Source organism: Camelus bactrianus, chromosome X, assembly GCF_048773025.1.
Source record: "Camelus bactrianus isolate YW-2024 breed Bactrian camel chromosome X, ASM4877302v1, whole genome shotgun sequence".
NCBI lineage: Eukaryota > Metazoa > Chordata > Mammalia > Artiodactyla > Camelidae > Camelus > Camelus bactrianus.
This window is the reverse complement of record NC_133575.1, coordinates 95,554,937-95,576,299: the sequence shown is the minus strand read 5'-3', so window position 1 is coordinate 95,576,299 and position 21,363 is coordinate 95,554,937. Positions and strand designations below refer to the sequence as shown.

General features: G+C 41.6%; 1 protein-coding gene across 4 annotated transcripts in view; it reads right to left on the bottom strand.

Moving 5' to 3' along the window:
• GRIA3 (glutamate ionotropic receptor AMPA type subunit 3) overlaps positions 1-21,363 on the bottom strand; it is a 261,839-nt gene that overhangs the window by 99,952 nt on the left and 140,524 nt on the right. For all 4 annotated transcript variants that reach the window (XR_006728014.2, XM_010963932.3, XM_010963931.3 and 1 more), the window contains one exon: positions 5,060-5,113. Coding sequence is in view for 3 of the 4 variants with exons in the window: in XM_010963932.3 (XP_010962234.2) it covers positions 5,060-5,113 (54 nt within the window). In the remaining variant the exon portion in view is untranslated. The remainder of the gene's footprint in view (positions 1-5,059; positions 5,114-21,363) is intronic.

Here is a 21,363-nt window from a genome sequence, read left to right as displayed (position 1 = left end):
TCGGTAAAGAGTCTCACCAACCTGGACTGGAAACCAAGCTTGGCTATGGATTAGCTGTGAGACTTTGGACAAGTCTTGTATCTTTTCTGAGCTAATCTCCTGATCTCTAAAAAGCCCGGGGAAGTGGGTGGGTAAGAATTCTTTCCTCATCAGCGTTCTGAGACAATGAAAGGAGAAGTCTAAAGAAAACAGCCAATCGAAATTGTAGAATAGATAAACAAGATGATACTGTATAGCACAGGGAAATATATACAAGATCTTATGGTAGCTCACAGAGAAAAAAATGTGACAATGAATATATATATGTTCATGTATAACTGAAAAACTGTGCTCTACACTGGAATTTGACACAACATTGTAAAATGATTATAAATCAATTAAAAATGTTAAAAAACAAACAAACAAACAAACAAAACCCAGCCAGCACAGCGGGGAGGAGGCTCAGACGGTCAGATTCCTTCCCCTTTCCTCCCCTAGCATGATGGCCTGCTAAATCGCCTGCTCCTGCGCCCTTGACTGCTGGCAGCAGACATGACCTAACTTCCACATGCAGGGCCCACAACTGTCCCCAGTCCTGGGGTCAGTATCAGCCTAGGCAAGGGAACTGTCAGGTCTCCTAAGGCAGAGGCTAGCTGATGCAGCACTGAATGAGTCCTACTGTGGCTCACAGTCTCCCATGAGCACCTCAAAGGCTTGGTGTTTTGGGGTCCTATTTTGGGTGCTGGGTACTGAACATCTGTTGTTGGACCATCTCAACCCAGATCCAATTTCTTTTGTGTCAACTGTTAGATGCTTTTGATTGATCCTTCAGCTCCTCAGCTCTGATGAAAACTTAATGAAGGGCACTCAGCACTCTCTTAGCTTTTGCCCACCTGGACTGATTTGAAGTCTGCCCTATGACTTTATATCCGCAAGGATCACAAGGCTCCGGTTGTATTCCCCCACCTACATCCTCACTGTCATTTCTGGCCTTCCCTGGTTCAAACTGACCCTCCATGAGAGAAGAAATGTAGAGCTGGAAGTGACCTAGGAGTGTTTCCCAAATTTTAGTCATTCATATACCACCTTTACAGGTTTTTGTAACATGGGTGGATCCTCTGAACTATAATTTACCTAATATTTTTCTTTACATTGACCAAGTTTTTTAACCTAAATACCTACTTTAGCCTCATAGAATTGATGGGACGGTTATCTTTTTCTAATACACATTTAATATAATTCAAAACTAATCAGTTTAGAAGTTTTGTCATGTACTACCTAAAACATTCTCATGTACAAATAGCACACTTTGGAAACAGCAGTCTGGTCTGACTCTCCATTTTACAGATTAGGAAGCAGGTTCAGAGGGGTTTGATTTGTCACAGGCTACTTAGATGAAGTCTTGGGATTCAAACCTGTGTCCTCACTGCTGGTCTAGTGCTTTTTGTTTTTTATTACGCCTAGGGTGAGCTTAGGGTTCTGCACACTATTACTGGCATGTATGAAAAAGAATTAAATCACAGTACACGACAAGCCTGGGCCTGCAGTGTAAGGGACCTTGATCCAGGGCCTTATCACGAAAGAACGAGAGGTTGCTTGACTGACAAATTATATACATGCTGGTTACCTCTGGTACTAAAGGATAGAAACATGACCACCTTAGAGAATGTTCTGGGAGAGGAAATAACAATCGTGGAACAACCCTGAAAAAGAAATGACACCGCCAACTGATACAGAATTTGTAGGAGACTTACTCTTTCATTATTGGTATATCCACTTCTGGCCTGACCAGATCACATCTCTGGCCTGTGCTCCTGATGGAATCTTTTGTTTTTTCCAGGGATTTCAACAACTTTGAACTTTCTGCAGTTTGTTATCTACTCTGAAATGTATGCCCTGACCTGTGAAAGGCCTTCATTGAAGCACTCACAGAAGATCCAGGCCTTCTCACTTTAGGATTGCTGCCGGGGGAGGTCCATGTAAAAGCACATGGGAGTCTTTGCCAGATAGATGGAACTCAGTAGCAAAGGGACACTTGGGGCTCTGGTGCAGGTGGTTCCAGAAAGCTTAGATAGGAAATGTGAGTGTTTTTGACTTTGCATTTGTAGAAGAAGGTGATGGTTCTGTGCTGTGGTTACACCAAGATTCAGATTAGAACTTCTTCCCTTATATATACGTCCTCAGCTTTCGTCCAGCTGGCTCATCTTGAAAGGAAGTATCTTCTTAGCTCCACTTGCCCTTTTTTGATTGTCTAAATGACTTCTAAATAGTCTTGGTTTGCTAGGTGTATATGTGTATGTGTGTCTTTGGTGGGAGTGTCTGGGAGTATTTTTATCTGCTTAAAAAAATCTGGTAACCACAGAAGGGATAATGTACCTCATTATTTTATCAAAGATTAGCAACAGTTCCTATCTGTATTGCCCATACACAATTTGGTCTAGAGTACAGGGACTTACAGCAACACATGTCTGGGTTCAAATGAAAGGAAGGTCACTAGGGGAAGAGGAGAGGTGGCAGCTCAGAGCACGATAAATGAGTCCATGTTTTCATTATCCAGATTGACTGGACAGTATATATTGCATTCTTTCTGAAGGAACAGACTTTGCTTGAGCTTGTAGTAGGCATCTTTCCAAGGTTTTGTAATTCTGAGTTATGTGTTAGGCATCCAGTTTACCATTCTTCCTCAACCTTGTCCCAGTGATTCTCTCTTGCATTTCTGTCAGTCAACATGCTTTCATTTTGGACAGGTCTGAGTCTCAAAACTGAGGCCAAAGCTCTGAAGGATTGTCAGTAAGATTAGGGAGGCCCAGTTAGAAATCAAGAATGGAAAAGATCTTTATAGATCGTCTGGTCATCTTAGGTACCAACTGAGACCACCATTGATGTGCACGGCTCAGGCTCAGATCTTCCTTTAATATAGATGGAGTGGGGTTGGCTGACAGTCTCCAGCTTCAGGTGCCTTCAGGATTTGCCTTGGCTTTCAAATGGGAGGTGGGTGCTTCCTGAGCAGCTGCCAGCCAATGGCTGAGCAAGGTAGGGGTACAATGGCTCACCATGTTGGGGCAGCATGGGGGTCTTCCACATGCAGTCTTTGCACTGGAGCTCCCAGTTGTCTGAAGCTTTCTTATCAAACTTTCTTTTTTTCTCCCTCCTTTGCTGCTATCAGACCTGTATCATGGTCTGAAACTCCCTTTCTACTTGTGTCCCTCTCCCTTTTATTTTTTCACAGGTATTACTCCCAATAAAGGCCTTGCACTTTTATTTATATCTCAGTAACAAAGGACTCAACCAATACATCAGTGAGCTCCCCATTTCCATCTGAGTTTTATAGTAAGGAAACCGAGGTCCTCAAAGGTGAAGTGACCTACCCAAGGTCCCATAGCTAGCTAGTAGCAAAATCAGTATGACAACCCAAACTTTCTGACCCCCAATTCAATGTTCTTTCCCAAACTTCAGTCATCCATATACTACCACAACTTCATATACAAAAAGCAGATTTTGCTATATCTGTTTATCCCCCATGCTGTTGTTAAGTTGACACATTAAAAATTATTTCATTTGTTGTTAAATCTCTACTTTAGTCCTACATGAAGTAATGAAATCCATAAAATTTGAATTTTGATGTGCTAGTTTGATATTTTTCTAATACATTGTAAATAAATACAAGTGCCATTATAGTAAAAACGGAAGTGTGTGTGTACTACCTAAAGTCATCTCATGTGCCATCAGTGATGAGTGAACCCTAGGACAGGTAAGGCAGAGGGGAAGAAAAAGTGGGAGGGAAGAATGAATGAAGGAAGGAAGGAACGAAGGAAGAGAGGGAGGAAGGAGAGCAAAATAATTATTGGTGAGGAAGGAATGGTAGAAGTCCATCAATAATTGCCTCAGGTACCCTGCTGTGACCTCCCTGTTTCCTTTCCAAGCCCTGGTCTAACCTCCAGTGAGTCAACAAACATCCTTTACTAATCAGTTGCCTAAAAACAAATTGAATGTGCTCAAATGTAAATTAAGAATCAAGATTTCTTCTCCTAAAAGAGTTGATTCATTTTTCCCTAAAAGAGTAAAATGAAGTGCTCCACTTTGAGCAATTTATTGGAGAAGATGCACACAACATTTCAAAGCAGTAGCTCAAATCCTCATCTTGTAAAGTGTTTGTGCGCACTTCCTAAGAATGAGATTTAAGTAACATTTACTTTCTCATTTAAAAATATTCATTATTAAAACAAAATAAGGTATTTTTCTTTGATCTAAGAAATCTAAGAATATAATTACAATAATCTTTCACCTTTGTTGCTATTCTTTTGGTTTAAGAGTGCTATAATGATTATGATTCTCTTGTGCTAATGAAATAAAATTGGGGCTAGAACTCATGTTGTGTAATAATTTAATAGACTCTTAGTATCGTAGTGATAATTTAACATTCCTCTTTCATTCCACAGAGATAGTATTATTCAGAACCTCTGCCAAACAGATATTAGTGATTTAGAAGCCATTTTGTTAATTCCTAAACCAGCTGCCCTTTTAGAGAAAGAACTATAAACCAACCTTAATGAAATATTAGCTTCTAGAATGTCACAAATTTTAAAGGCACTGGGAAGCTTGAAGGTAAAGATGCAAGTTGTGTTTTATTGTAAATAGAAAGGTGACTATAGAATCACTTAATGTTCCATAGTCAAACCTACTTCTGGCATCTGATTTGAAAAGGTAATGTACACATACACTTGGATTAATTAGGGAAAGAGTCAGTATCCTGTGTCCCCTGCCCCTTGTTTTACAATTGAAACCTGGTTAAAATGGTTGACATTTCAAATCCAAATTAAATCTCAGAATAATCAGTGAGGAATCATATCAGATTATTATTTTTTAAATGAGGAGAGAATATGTTTCGTAGCTAAAACAGAGACAGCATAATTGAAAACCAGGCTACTGCATTCAGGTTTTAGTATTTACCAACTCATTTCTCCAAGCGTCCAGAGAACACGTTAGGTTCTTTGTGTATTTTCTTTTTGGGATAATTACAGGTGACACAAACCAAATAGAATATATTGCCCTGGGAAACTTAAACTCTGCTTGTTCTTACCAGGTTAGCAAGCATGTAGTGATAACCTCTTGAATGTTTCCCCAGGATGACAACCTGCAGAAATAAAAAAGTAAGAAATATTGCTTATTCAAGAGGATATTTTCAATTGCACAGTCAATGGGATGGCTAGAGCAAATTACTTTTAAATGATCAGCAAAGTGTTAGGTCTTTTATAAACAGTAAATCAGACTTAATTGGGCCAGATTTCTTTTTGTTGCATTTTACTTTCAGACAGAGGATATAGGAAGAATTGCTAATATGAAAGTTAAAAATGTCAACAACAAGGGACAAAAAGCTCTCTAAACTTCCAGGTCAGTAGCATCACTGTCACTTAAAATAGACGGCAAAAGTGGTGAACCTGATGACCTCTCACCCATGAACTGAATTTCTGTGCTTAGCTGTTGAGCCAGAACATGGTCTGAACTTTGCATACCAATTAGAAAATAGAATGTACGGCACATTTTTCCCTTTATCTGGAATGCTCAGGGGATAGAACGCACAAGGAATGGGGTTAATGGGATTTGCAGGCTAATCGAGGTTGCTTTGGCTTATTGAAAACTTTTCTAGCAGAAGTGAGTTTAGGGGAAAAAAAAGCCTCTCTAAAATGCTTGCCTTCCTTTTCCTATGTTAATATGAAAGACTCGTGACCATCTGTACATCTTTTGGTGGTGAGTGTGATGCCTTCATGGAGTGGGGGAGGGGATTTCCCCCTAGGGGACATTTAACAATGCCTGGAGACATTATGGATGTCAGTCTGAGAGGAGTGACTAACATCTAATGGGTAGAGGCCAGGGATGCTGCTGAATGTCCTACAGTGCGCAGGACAGCACCCGAAGCGGTTATCCAACCCAAAATGTCAGTGGTGTCAAGGCTGAGATACCTTGCCTTAGCGTCATCACGGTTATCATAGTTTTCATGAGTAACACTGCATGAGCACTAAGCTTTACAGTTAAGAAGTGCATTTTCGGAACTGTCTTGTCCAAAGTTATGTACTCTCCCTGGGGGCGACCTGCGTCCAATGGCTGGCCACGTGGGATTATAAAGGCCTAGCCCTCCAGCCCCAGATAGGACAACTCTGAAGTGTCCCAGCCTCAGAGCTCCTTGCAGGGCGAGCTGTGGCTTTCTTTGAGACTGCACCACAGTCCCACTTCTCCCTCTGTCCAATCCTGCTTCATTTCCTTTCCTTCCACTCGTGCTGATCCCAAGAGTACTCCCTAATGAACTTCCTGCATGATAAAAAAAAGTGCATTTTTATTGTCTCAAAACATATAAGTGCACTGAATATTTTCCAACTGAATGTATTGGTTGGCAGTTGGAAGTTTCTGATGAAATGCCTGATATCAGCTAGTTTGCCTATAGTAAGTCCAGCCAAAATGCTTGTTAACTGAGGATTTTATAAAATGTCATTTTGAGTACTGACTGCGTGCAAAGTAGTGTGCTAGCTTCTAGGAGTGGGGACAAGGAGGGGATAACACAGAGGTTAAAGACACAACCAGAGGCACAACCAAGTTTTGCACAGGCCTGAAGCTAATACCACTTTAAGAGGCCTCTTTAAGAAAAATAATAAGTCCTTTGGAATAAGGACTCAGAAAGAACCTCTGCAAGTAAGGGACCACTCACCTTAAACTTCATGATAACTTCCTCTATGGACACAGCCGTCAAGGGCTTAAAAACAACTTGAGAAAACAACACTGCACAGCTATCAGAGCAGAACTTCATCTAAGAGGCCACAATGATGATATTAAAAACAACTGCCCTTAATTGAGTGCCTAGTATATGCCAGACAGTGTGCTAGATGCCTTATGTGTATTTAATCACTAGAATAATTTAACAGATTAAGTATCATTAGTTCCATTTTACAGATGAGAAATCACAACCAGAGTTTAAGTAATTTGCCCAAAGCCACACAGCTAAGAAATGGTAAAGCTGGAATTAGAACCTGGGTCTGCCTGCCTCTAGAACCCACACTCTTGGCAGTACATTACATGGTTTCTTAATATGTGCTAAATGTCAAATCTCAGTAATTGCTCTGGGTTCTTGGAGAAGAGGAAGAGATGTCCAAGACCTGTTGGAATGACAGGGAAGGCTTCCTGGAGGAAATGAGGTTTAAGCTGGCCTGGAGGAGTGGAACCACATGTTTAAATATAATGCTTATCATGTTGGCATTAGAAGCCATTTCAAGTACAGAGAGAGACAGAGCGCTTAGCTGTTTTCAATTAATTTAAAATATGAGCCACGTATCTGACTGATTATTTATGGAGGAAATGAAAGGTTACTGACTGTCTTGCGGAGGTGATTTCTCACATGCCGTGACACAAAATGAGCTGTTAGGTATCTGCTGGGAGGTATTCTTCAGTGTCCGCTTGTGAGAAACATCCTTACTGGTGACATTTGTTAACTTTTGATGGCAAGTTGGGACCATACATTTGTTGAATTTTTAATTCACTGACAACCCTCAACATAATAAAATCAGAGGGTTTTGAGTTCTGCTAGAAAAATGAGCAGGATTCCTAAGGACATCTGGCAGAGCTCAGAGAGAAATAAAGAAACAAGCCCAGAAGAAATGGCGTAAGTCTGTCTCACCAGAGGCAGGGTTTAGTGTCTTTCTGAGCATAAGAAAGGCAACAGGGAGCCACAGAAAACATACGTGTTGTTAGAAGAACCCCGAAAGGGAATCCGGAGCCCAGCCTAATCATGTACTCAGTTTGATTGTGGGCAAATCACTCAACTCTCTCCAGCCTCCATTTCCTTATCTGTAACATGGGACAATGAGCCTGGCCTTTTCCTATCTCGGCAGTGTCGCCGGGGTCAAACTGAGTGACACCTACAAAAGCGCCTGGGATGTGCATGATGAAATTCTGTGAGGTTAAATAACTTTGGAGAGGGGTCATTCAATAAAATACTGTTTTTCAGGTTCAGAAAGACTTGAAAGTATCGTAATATCCGCTTTCATCCAGGCCCAGATGGTCTGTGTGGAGCAAACTCACTTATTTGAAGGTAACTCTCTCACCACACGACCCTTTCAAAATTCAGCTTAAACTGGAAGAGACAGGAAAGTTATCTAAAGATAGGAACCTTTAGGCGTCACAGAGCTGCTGCCTTGAAGGCTGTAATTATTTCCTCATCCTCACTTTCAGTGCCTTCTTAACTCTTAACACACCGTTCTTACCAATCTTGGCTTTCCAGTTCACAGTAAATGAAAAGCTACAAATTAGAAGGGGTGTACATGGAGGGAGCGGGTGATATTAGAAAGAAGCACATTAGCAGCAGAGGAAGTGACAGACTGACTTAAAGGGGAAGGAGGAGTCCAAAGGAAAAAAAAAAGCAGACGACAACGTTGTACTACTGCACAGTATAATCATGTGAATTGTGAATGCCTGAGTCATCAGGGCATGGCTTATTGCGTTCAGTCATTTCTGCTGAAGAGCCTAGGGAAATTATCATACATTTTAGGGAATGTTTCCATCGGAAATGCTCAAATTCCCAATTCTTAAGAGAGTACACTTGAATTATCTTGAAATCTTACATTGGCAGCAATGATCCTACTGACGTGAGCTAAGTGAGGCCTCACTGCAAAAAGTGTCATGTTTTACTCTGTCTTTCCCCTTTTAAAATTTTGGCGCAGGTCTCGTGGGAGTAAGGGTGGGATGGGAGGCTTGTGCGTAATACGGTGCACAAAGAAACTAGTTAATGGGAGCGGTTCTTGCTCAGTAAGTCTTAAATCTTTATTCTTTCCATCTGTTACAGATGAACAAGGCATAAATTGTACCCTCAGTTATTTAATGACTCTGGTAACCAAGAGAATATTCAACTTTGCTTTTACAGTAATTAGAATAGCTCTTTCTGAATTAGTTTTAGAACTTCAAGTATAAAAGCTGTTTTATTGTCTACTGTGAAATTTCAGGAGGAAATACCAAGTTCCCAAATCCATGTTCTGTATTCACTGTGCCTTTGTAAGATTTGTTGGCGATGATAGATGGCTTGATTTGATGGCAGATATGATAAATGTAATTAGGGGCATGTGTGAAATATAGATAAAATTAATTGTTTTAAGGAGATTTATTTTTATGCCCACAAATAGGACCTGAAAGAAAAAAATGCCCGAATCCTCATTCGCTGAAACTTACAACAACGGTTTCATTCACGGAAGAAAAAGCTCTTGCATACTAACTCACTGAACCGTACATACAGCAGAGCATTCAATTATTTGTTAAAGAAGTCAGTGAATCATAGTCTACCCATTTGGGGGAGACCTCCCCTTCTTGGCTCCCCAACCTATTTATCTGGGAAATTGGGGGCTGGGTATCACTGAGTGGTTAAAAATAATTCAGAAAATGTTCAGTTGGTTTTCTATGTAAGAGGCCCTTTCTTTTCCAATTTAAAGCTTACTCTAGACATTTTCATAATTTTAGAAATTTGAAGTTAAATTGCTCCACAAGACTACTCGAGAGAGGCCCACAGACCCTTTGGGAGCAAAAGCATCTGTTTTTCTATGCTCACATTTAAAAAAATATGTGTGCAGAAAAGTGTCTATGTTTTTTTCCCCTTGGATCCATCTGGTATGCAGATTAGGTTATTTGCAGAGTTAAGTATCTCCGTGTTTGGATTTTCTACATCGGTGCCAAAAAAGGTCTATGTAGAAAGATTGATCTTGCTTTGAGTACAGAACATGCCTTGCCATTCACCTTAATCTGTTTCTCTTTGATTTAGGTACTCTGAGAATGTTTAGAGGGCTGGGGAGAGAGCTGAGGGAGGTTTCTGGTGTTAATTCACCAGATTTACCTGTTGTAGAGGTGTTCTCTCTTTAAGAAAAAGCTATTAGACAACATTTTTTTGGTGTGTTCCAAGAGAAGACATTTTTTTTCAGGCACCCTGCCTTTCCTGCTTCCTCAGTGACAGAAAGATAGTGTTGTCCTGTGGCAACATGTCTAATTTCAGCTGTGTTGGGCCTTCCATGGTGGTATGCCACAGAGATCAGCCTCAGAATATGCCACACTTCCCAGAAGAAATCTTCCATCAGATGTGATAAAGGACATTCATTTTCTTGAATGAAAACCCTGAGCTACTAAATTGCTTTAGTCTTAGTAAACATATATCAGAAGTCAATTTATTTAGAATTATTTTCTAACAATCTCAGTGTGCGCACACACACTCTCCCGCAACTGAAGGACAGTGCTTCATGTTGCAGTCATCTGACTTGAATAAATGCACGGGGTTAGTGCAGCAGAGAAGAGCCAATCTCCCGTACCAAAGTCAGCCCAATGGCAGTGGGGGTCGGGGGTGCAGATGGAGAAAGAAAAGCTGAACCTTTTCATAAAGAAGGAAAATGGGCGTATAAGTGGGGAATCTCATCATGCTTATACTGTCTACAGGGGAAGCTTATGCCGAGAGAAGGCAATTGAATAAGGCATCAAATAAAATGCTAGGATGTGAGGATTAGAGGACAAGGATTTCACCAAAGAACATGTCTTTGGAAGTTTCACTTCCCAGACTTCAATATCGCATTCACTATGACTGAATGAAATTTGTGGAAGATTTAACGCTAAACAGCAGAAGAGGCAAAGAGAACATACAAATCAGAGGCAATAAAAGGCCACAAGTAAGTTAAAGGAGCAACAGATTATTCTTGCTCCTAGGAATAAGGGGCCATTTCAATGCATGTTGATCTTGCATGATCTTGTGGGAACACATCATTGTATGAACCCTAAAACATGATTTCTCAAATTTCATTCCCTCACAAACTTCCTTAAAACGTTGTGATCTATCTACACACCACAGTACTATTATTTGTTTAATATATATCTTTATAGCTACTCCTTTACTTAAATTCAGTGGCATCCAAAGGCACAATATCCATGAAACTGCATACAAGAAAATAAATACAACTGTATGAAAATAAAATCCACTCATCCAGGTGTCACTGAAAATCTCCTGCTGTACGATCAGGAGTGGTGGTGGGTAATATTGCCTCAACTCAGTTGTGTCCTTAGGGGAGAGAATACAGATCATGTCTCCCTGTACAGATCAAATAAGGTTAATTTGCCTTATGGTTCAGAACTTAAGAGTATCCCTCTACTTTCATCAGTCTTCTAAGGGAGTAAAATGATGGGCAGAGTTTGAGAGGTAGCAAACAATGCCTGGGACTGGGAAAGAATGACAAATCTGGAAACTTACAAAGCCTTTCCTAGGGGAATTTACACAGACTACCCTACCCAGGAAGCCCAGCAGCTTTGATCACGTAGAGTCTTTGGTCATGGTGCCAATAATAAATACTTAAAACACCTGGACCTTTTCATCAGCGAACCTGCAAAATGATGCATTTCTTAACACCGTGACTTTTCTTGGAGTACTTCATCTAGAAGACCTTTCATAGCACCCTACTTATATTTGGAAATATTCTAGACACTTTTTTTCAGGGAAGTGAGGTTGGGGTGATTTTAACTAGTGTTCAACCTCGAATAATACAGCAAAAAGACAGTAGTTTCTCTTTGACATAGCCGTATATGTCACTTCTGCAGTCTTTGCATTTTTTATTAACTATCTCCCCAAATTAGTGATAATTTATTTTGAACAGTACATTTTAAATAACTGCGTGCTCATGCATTCTTTTATGAAATTTCCTATCAAATGTTTTATAGTCATACTTACAGCAATTTTTGTTTTAATATTTACAACTTTAATCTAAATCTCAAGTTGTATCTTTCTTCTTTTCTCGGTAGATTTTTAAAAATCATTTGGGCCCAAAGTACTCTGATTCTGAATTTCTGCCTAAGACCTACTGGAAGGACTGTGTGGGTGGTGAGTAGAAGGTTTGGCAGGGCTAGTGGACTCATTACTTGGATTAAAAGAAAAAAGAATGGCAACATCTGGCATAAGCCTGAATAGTCACTCAGACATGTTTTTTCCAGCCACAACCACTTGAGGATAGGTGGGATATTGCGAGACTTCTTGCACTGGCCCAGGAGTCACACCTTCCCATCTTTAGATACTTACCAGGATCAACGACTCTAGTATCACACCTAAAATGACACTTTATAGATTTTAAACTTGTGAGAGTCTAGAAGTCTTTAGAGATTTCTGAATTACTCTTAAAGCTTTGAACAAATAGGTATTTTAAAAAGGTGATGTACTAGAAAGAGCCATGAACCTTGAAGTCAGATGCTTCTGGATTCAAATCCTGCCGTTTACTTATTAGCACCGTCACTGTGTGCAAAACTGAACCATGAATGGTTGGGTAGAGTATTCGAGAACAAGGTCCAGCCCAGGAGGGTGAGGCCTTCAAGTCGGGAGGGGAGAGGAAGAGACGCGTGTTGTGGGGATGTGTACAATGAGACATTCTCCTTTGAACTCCCGGATGATGCCTCTCTGAATGCATTTTCTGTCTGAGAGATGCTTCTAGCATTTGACACCCTAATCTGTGAAATTTTCTGATTGCTGAAGGAAGCAAGTGAAAATGTTTTTATTTTCAAATAAAAGTAAATATCTCTTAGAAACCCAGTGTGTTTTGGGGACCTTTGGTTTTCAGGATAGTTGCTTACTTGGCAGGTTTCTCCCTCTTCTGGGAGCCATGTCATTTAAGTTTATCTCGATTTGCAAACTGATGACAGACAATAGAGGCTTAGTTCATTGGGGGTAAAACAGATTCTCCTCATTCACAGACGTTTGGTTTGGTTTGGTCTTTCACTCTTGCCATTTGAATTTCCATTATCTTCCTCATCTGATGGCTCATGGACCTTTGTGGTTATCCTGACACAATAAACCATTGGTAGCTTGAATCAGCCACAGTGGGAATATTGATCCCACAGAGATCAGCAGCACTACAAGTTGCGGATTTTTTTCCTCACCTTGCTAGCCAGTTTACTTGCATGGCACTGGACTCAGAAGGAATAGGGATTGAAGTCTTTTGTGGATGCAAGGGTTGCTTCTCTTAACTACATTTTATTTGTCTCTTCTTTCAGTGAACATTTCTTGAGTGCCTGCTCTGTACTAATCCTGGGGCCAGACACTAGAGAGACAGAGGTCATCAAAACCTGGTCCCTAGCCTAGAGGATCTCAGCACTACAGTAGGAGAGACTGTCAAGTTAACAGACAACTATAACCCAGCAGGAGAAGTGTGAGAACAGAAATATGGACAACATACTGAGGCAAGAATGATTAACTCATAACCTGCTAGAGGTAGAAAGTACTTTGTCTCTAACTAAAGACCTAAAAATTTTTTTCCCTGTGGTTTTTATAAGTGGGAGCCTGACAAACAGGTAACTTAAAGAGAATACCATTTTGAAAACAAAGAGAGATGTATTTCAGAGGGCTATTTCTCTTGATTTCAGGAGAGCCTTGCTGTGTTACTGTGCTTACACATTTGAGGAAAGCTTTTTATTTGGACCAACTATAGGCATTTGTTGAGATGGCAAGCCAGGGCTGTCTCCCTAAGAAATTGTGACTGAAATGACTGATTGGAAAAGCTAAGTTAGAAGGGTTATAAATGGCTATATAGTAAATAGAAGGGGATCTGCTAAGGGCAATGCATCCCTGCTTTGCAAATTACAAACTGTGTAATCTTAGGCAAGTTACATAACCTCTCAGTTTCAGTTTTCCATCTGTAAATCAGGGAACATAATCATTGAGACGCAGTGAAGTAAGAGTGTAGGCTAGACTGCCTGAGTTTGGGTCCCTACTTTGTCCTTCAATAGCTGTGTAACTTTGAACAATTAACTTAAACCCTCTGTGTTTCAGAATCCTCATCTTTAAAATGGGTCTGTCATTAGTACCTACTTCATAGAACTGCAGTGAGGAACAAATGAAATAATGTTTCTATAGCCTTAACCCAGTGCCTGATACTTATCCTATATTAGTTATATTTTCCTTTCCTCATTCCTATTGCAATGCTCCTTCCCTCTATCCTTCCCTGCAGCAATCACATCTATCATTCAAGGCCCAGCTCATATGCAGCCTCCTCCACGAAGCCTTCCCTGATTCTGTGTTATCACTCTCAAAATGTAGAGAAGTAGTTCTCTGCTGCTATGGGGTGAGGAAGATGGAGCGGCCTCAGAGCCCAGCGCAGAGGGTTACTGAGGCCACTGGTTAGGATAGCACTGGGTTGGAGGTACACGGAAGGAGCTGCTGTTTACACTTGGAGTTCAGAGGGTAAGCTGAACTGGGGGTGAACCAAGGAAGTAATTCACACTGCCACCCTCCATTGCCCTCTCCTCTCCTGCCTCCAGCATGGATCAGAACCATGAATTCAAATCACACAGAAACCGTGGTTAGGAGGAAGATGTATGTGTGTGTTGGGGGCAGGTGGAGGTAGGGGATGGCTCCGCCTAGAGACAAAGGAGCACAGGCCATAACCTAATTTCTCATGTGTGGTCATCACAATGTTTCTACCACAGGAAAGAATGGGGGCTGGGGGTGGGTGGTGAGAGAGGCGAGAGCAGAAATTTGGCAGAGTCAGTGAGGTGGAGTTCTCCTCTGCATTGTACACTGTCGCTCGGGCGTCTTGGGCCGTCCCCACTCTGACAATAACAACTGGACCTTGGCTTACCCACACTTCATTTCAGGAGCAAGGAGGCATAGCTATTCTGGGCTTTCTCACTTGAATCCACAGAGGCCTTGGTGGTAGAGACAACCTTAAGGAACATGATCCACCATCCTTGGAGGCCCAGCCCCAGGAATGCCTTAGGACACTATTTCTCAGAGTGTGTGCTATGTGGATCACCTGGAGTAGCTGTGAAGATGCAGGCGCCTGGGTACCTCTCCGGAGGGTCTGATTCACAAAGTCTGGGTTACGGCCAGGGAGCCTGCATTTGAACACTCAGATGATTCTGATGCACACTGACATTGCAGAACTACCTTTCCCTGTGATAATAAAGGCACTCTGAAAAGCTCAATGATGGGTTCTCATGAAAGGGGGTGGGAAGGGAGACACTGAGCTTACGGGGTGCTTTCTTGGGGAACTCCCATGAGAAGCCCTGGGCAGGCAGGGAGGGGGCTGCCTGAGGACACTCACCCAGACTCCTGGGAAAGATGCAAAGGAAGAATTTCTGAAAGATTCTAGTTTTAAGGCAGGACTGCACCACAGGCAGACCCGGAGACAGAGATTTGATGGCCCGTAGTTTAATTGGGAGTTGATTCCAGGAAGCACTAGTTGGGGAGAGAGGATATGAAGCAGCAAAGGGAAAGCAGCCTGCCCAGGGGCATGAATGAGCGGGGGAGCTCTGAGTGCCCCGGGAGTGCGCTCGCCCACTGGAAGGGCCAGGAAGCGGAAGTCTGTGTCTTTCAATTCCCATTCACCATTGACTCACAGCTTCTGTAGGGAGCATTCATTCCTCCCTAACACTTCTGACTTGTCTCACTCTCAGGCTGAGAGAAAGTCTTCAAATGGAGAATAGCACATGCTTACAATAGAATCCCGTTGGCACATATGAAAAAGGCTAGCGCCAAACATGGATAGGACACCAACAACATCTGCTGTAACTGCAGTGTCCTTATGTCACATATATTGCACTTTCCAGTTGACACGTTGCCTTGATATGCATCACTGCAATTGATAAAAAAAAAAATGAGGTGGGCGGGAAAGCATAATGGTGATGGGAGTACACTCTGGAGTCAGACCGACCTAGAACATCAGTTCTTCCTCTTTGCAGCTGAGTGACTTCGGACAAGTTATTTTCCCTTGGTGAACCTCACTTTCCACATCTGTAAAGTGGGGATCATTATTCTGATGGTCCCACCTACTTCTTAAGGTTTTTGTGAGGCCTAAATGCAGAAATGCAGAATTCCTAGCAGAGTGCCTGAGATATAAGGTGATCCAACCAATATCGCTGCCTTCTCTGCCATCCCTATCTCTTTACTCATGTGCACAGCACACAGCCCTAGTGGATGGCACCAAGGTGGTACTCAATAAATGTATCTAACACGAAGGCTTGGCTACACCCTGGAGAAAAGTCACCATTGCTTATGAAGCAGTAGATGAAGGTGTCATATATATTAAAATAATGTAAAATCTAGAAAAGTGGACTGAGGGGATGAGCATTGAACAAGTTCAGATTCAGGGAAGGCCTTCCCCCTGGAGAGGAAGATGTCTTTTAGACTAGATTTTGAATGATGGATAGGGGGTGACTGTTTTTGGCAGAGAGAAGGGAAGGAGGATTCCAGGTGGGAAGACACCCTGGACAAAGGCCTGGTAGTGGTACGTAACAGAAGACAAACATAAGCTAACATTTATTGAGAACTTAGTGTGTACAAGGCACTCTGTAAAGTGATTTTTTAAAGTATTTTATGCCATCAAAGTCAACCCTTTAAGGTGGGCACTATTCTTAATTTTATCTTCCATGTGAGGTAACTAAAGCACAGAGAAGTTGAATAACTTGCCTGAGGCCTCACAGGCAGAAAATGATGGAGCCTGGAGTCAAAATCAGATGTGTCTGACCCCAACCCCAGTCCCTAAGTATTAGCAGCTATGATAATAATTAGTAATCAAAAGAACTATCATTATTTCTGGGACTCAGCTCCCACCATGAAGTCAATTCAACAAAGACTGGCTACCTACCGTTATTATGCATTATTACCTAAGTAAGGAGCAGTTTTAGCCTGAATCTTTGGAAATTCTCCTTTCTTGTGGAGCATCTTGGGAATTTCTCTTTGGTTTCCCCTAATTATTTCTCAGAGCCTTGGGCTTGGTTCATCTGATTATGACTCCAATTTTCGATTCCTTATCAGCATATGACATGAGTTGTCATTGTTTAATCACAAGCTGCACTTGTGATGAATGTTGGATAATCAGAAGAAAAGCGCAGGAAAAATAATTAGAGGGAACCAAAGGGAAGAGGCTCCCAGCCTTGAACAAGAGACTGTGTGAAGGCTTCTAGGAACTTGGTCCCTGAAGCTCTGACAATGTATTTTGATCCTTGTCTGCATGCAAATGAATGACTCCATCAAATCATAGGCAGTTTGTCACAGTGCAGGTTATTTAGCTAGTTAATTAAAAGTCTGAGTGAGCTGGTGCCTCTCTGCACTGGGCTCTGAAGATAACCAAACCTGTGTTTTGACCAGGCAAGTTAATTTAAAATAAGTGACCTTAATTGGGTAATGGCTGCAAGTTCAAATTCAAGAATCGCTATAATTAGTCCCAGATGGATCTTAATTGTTCTTTCAGGAAACAGAGTGGGGAAGGGGGAAAGAAGTGCCCAAGCCCAAAGAAAAGGTTATTAGCCATATCTTTCAAAAGCAGGGGAGCTGACTGGAGCAGGGCATGGTTAATGTGGGATAACAAGAGCTCTGCTGCTGCTGTCCAAATGCATCCTTCTGGGCGTAAAGTGAGAACTAGAATTCAGCGCTCCTAACCATGTGGTCTCCGGCAAGTTATTTCATCTTCTTATGTCTGTTTCTCATCTACATAATGGAGAAGACACTATTAACCCTACCACCCTCAGAGGATTGAAAGAGATACTTTGCAGAAAAGCTTTGAAAAAAATATGTAACGTTCTACAAGGCTGTATTCATTCCTGCTTTAACCCAGGAAAGTTTCCTAATCAAAGACTTTTGATTTTAGAGTATAAGGCTATTCTAGGTGCGTGCCTCTTTTTATTGTTTCCTTCTACTCTGCCATAAACCAGGTACCTTCTGAACTACCCCTCTTGAAAGGGGAAAGGATCACAACAGGCAGTATGTTCAGCGCTATATCTGTGTGGTGGTACACGGTGTTCTAATTTCTTAGGAGGTGTGCCCGCAGAGCTGAAAATGATTTTGGCTTTGTGGGCTTTTGGAAGAAGTCAGAGAGCACACACATTTAGCAGTTTTTTTTATTACAAAATCGGATCCTTCTCCATTCATGTTAATAGAAATCTTTGACTTGAAATTACATGCTGGCACAGCACTGTGGTACCGTGAGGTTAGTGTGAGTCCCGGTGAGAACAGGATGGCTTTATCTTCACTTATCTTTTTATGTGAATACTTGGATTTCCCTTCAGTCTTGTGATACATTCTAATTACCCATATCTTCCCAAGCTCTGGAAGCTAAGTGTAATAAGAATTTGTACAATGGTAAAAATAAAATAAGTGAAAAAAATTATAACCCAGTACAAAGCCTTGGGAGACCAAGAACTTGACCATTTGGAGATGCACGAATGACTGCTTTTGAAGCTGCTTTTCTTTCCCAATTCCACTGTTTTGAAGGGAATTGTATTGTGATGCCCATTTGAGTCCCCCTTAATGGAATCTAAGCATCTAAGACAGAGATTTACAACCTATACCTACTGACAGTAATCACAACTGTTTATCCTTCAAGCCTAACCAAAACTCATTAAAGGAGCTTGCTTTTAAATCAGAATCTGCGTTCTGCCTTGTTAGATGAGCCAAGCAAATAATGGAGTCGTGTCTCCCAGAATTGCATTGCTATCGGAGGGCTGTGCCTTTTGCTGAAAAGAGCTTGAGGTCCTAATGAACAAATAAACAGACAAAAAGCCCTGGTGCCGCATTACCCTTCATCACTGGGAAATAGCCCTCCACGGCAGGGAGCAGCAGAGGACACAGTTCTGCGAGGATGTTGCAAAGGTTTAAGCCAGGGGCTGAGCAATTGTTTCTACAAGTCTCCCTGGGGAGTTTGTGTGATGGACCATGAGTAAAAGCCACAATATGCAGTGCACACAGGACTGGGAATTGTTTTCCAACTGATAAACGTCAGGACTTTTTTTTTTCCTCTGAAAAATATCAAGAAGCTATTTATTTAAAATTCAACAAATATTTACTGAGCACGTACTAGGTTCCAAACTGTTTTAGGCATTGGGGATACGGCAATAAACAAAACACAAAGCACCTTGCCCTCATGAAGCCTCCATTCTAGTGCCGTTGTCTAGTGATTACTCCCTCCTGTGAATTCCTATAAGGTTTCTACCTCTCATCTTTCCCTCAGACTACTAATTGTTTACCCAAACTAGGCATGGGTTCTGCCATCCCCATGAGACTCTAAGTCCTTGAGGGCAGGGCCCCAGTTTAAAACCACTAGTGTGTACATCACTCAGCACATCATTCAGCATACCTGTAGGCAGGGATTCAGTCAATGTTTGTGGATGATGAAAAAGATGAGGACTCCAAATATAGAGAAGAAGGATGGGAAGTTATATTAACTTCAAATATGATCTTTCTGGTGTAGTATATTTTCTTACGAATAGACTCTTAACCTCGACACCAATTCCAGGCAGTTGGGTGGGAAGTGGGATGGTGGTGAGAAGGCAGGTGGCCTTTTCAGGGGAGCCCAGGTGTAGTTACCTATTTGGTCCATGTATTGGCATAATCTTGGATGGTGTGGCACAAAGAAAGTGGACATTGGAGCCAGATCTGGGTTTAAATCCTTGCTCTTTCTCTCCCTACTTGTGTGGCCATTATGTATTAGTCCCTCTCTCAGCATGTCAGTTTCTTCATTGTTATGTGACGGGGTAGTTTAATCCCTAAGCAGAAACTCCTCACTTCAGTACCATGTTGCTGTATTTTCTAATGGAAATAATTCTGTTTATTGCGGATCAAAAGGTCATGATGAAAGAGAGAGTTGTGTTCTGGCCGATATAGCCTGTGTTCTTATTGGTAGCAAGTTTCTACCATTCTGCTTTATGATATGTGGGTTATTCTCAACTTCCTAATTGGCACTGCTTATTAGCATTCACTCTGACAAGTGGGGCTTGTCATACCTGTGCAAATATACATTTCCACCCCCTTCCACCAAACTGGATGAACTATTGGCCCTTGAAGACTCAGTTCAACAAACCATCAGGAGAAAGCCTCTCTGATCCCCCAGTCAGGCTGAGGTCGGCATGTTTCTTCTGTATTTTCCCATTGGACTCTGTGTTCTCCTCTGTCACTGTACTGACCACTCTAGACCGTGATCATCTGTTTACCTGGCTGCCTTCCTTCTAAACCATGAGCTCCTGGAGAGCTGGACCCATGTATTATTTGGTTTTCACTTTTTCTTGAAGCTTATTACTAATTCTCATCCAGGACGACAGACGCAGGCAGCATGAGTAGGAATGTCTTGCTTTCAAAGACAGCTTGAAACCATTTCTTTACCTTTCAACAGTTCTATTGGAAAGGACTGTGCATAAGAGCCTTCTGTTTCCTTTTTTTTTCCCCATGTAATTAAGATAAAACCATTCACTTGTTTCTCCCACTTCAAATATTATTCCTATTTATGTAGATTCTGTGAAGAGGACACTTGAATAAGGGGTCCTTTCCAGTTTCTACAAAGAATTGAGCCTGAACTAGTCCTCTTTATGCAAAAAAGTCTTTGTTAGATGTGTTGGGTTCTGTTGCAGAGATTGCAGATAAAACCATCCCCATCTTCCTCTGGAGTACAGTAAAGGGAAATTCATCTCCATCTGACGACTTTTTAGCTAAGCTCTCTGAGCAAAGCAAATAATATGCAACTCATGAAAACAGTCTGCTGGCTGAATCTATATTTGGAGAAACCACACCATTTTCTCTTGCTCATAAATCCTCCAGTACCTGGACCATTATTAACATCTTTCTTTTTCTTTAAAAAACATAGTTTGATGGCAAGATTATCATGCATACATTCTTGACATGAGTTAAGAAAGTTAAGAGAAAGAGTTGTAGGTCACTGAGTGGTAAGGACCATAAAAGAAAGTGGATAGGATGTCCTGAATTTTATGTGTATTGTCTTTTAGAGGTTTGAGCTCACTGGCTGTCGTTCAGCATGCAAGGTGCTGTGGTGGAGGCTCCGGTGGACAGAGTCACTGGGGAAGTAGCCTACTGGGAAGTTTTCTCAGGCAAATGATCCTCCTACTCAGTTTCAATATTTCACACTTAGTGCTTGATCTTCAACAGGCTGGGTGTGAGAAGCAGCCCATCACTCTCCTGGGGAGGAGACATGAACAACACTACCCCTCCCTAGTGGAAGCAAATGCCTGAGGTTTCGGGGATGGTCTGCTGCCACCTGTTATCAATGCAGCTAATACAGAAGAGCTGATGGCTCTGTTGGGATATGCACTTTCCTGCCACTCGTTGCAACTCTCTCTGAGCGGCATGGTGGTGGTTGCCATGGACACCAACTGGTCAAGGGGCTAGGGTCAGAGTTTGAAGGATTGCGCTGTGCTTGAGTGGGTGAGACTGAAATTAAGTTAATGTGTGTACAAATAAGGTGCATTTCTTTCCTTTGCGCCTTTGAGAAAACTGCAACAAAGCAGTCTGTCAAGCAACAATTGATTTTATATTGGCCAGGGAAGAGGGAGGAGAAGCAATTTATTGAGTAGGAGGTTCTCAAGTTAAGCACAGGCAGTAGTTTGAAATAGGTCAAG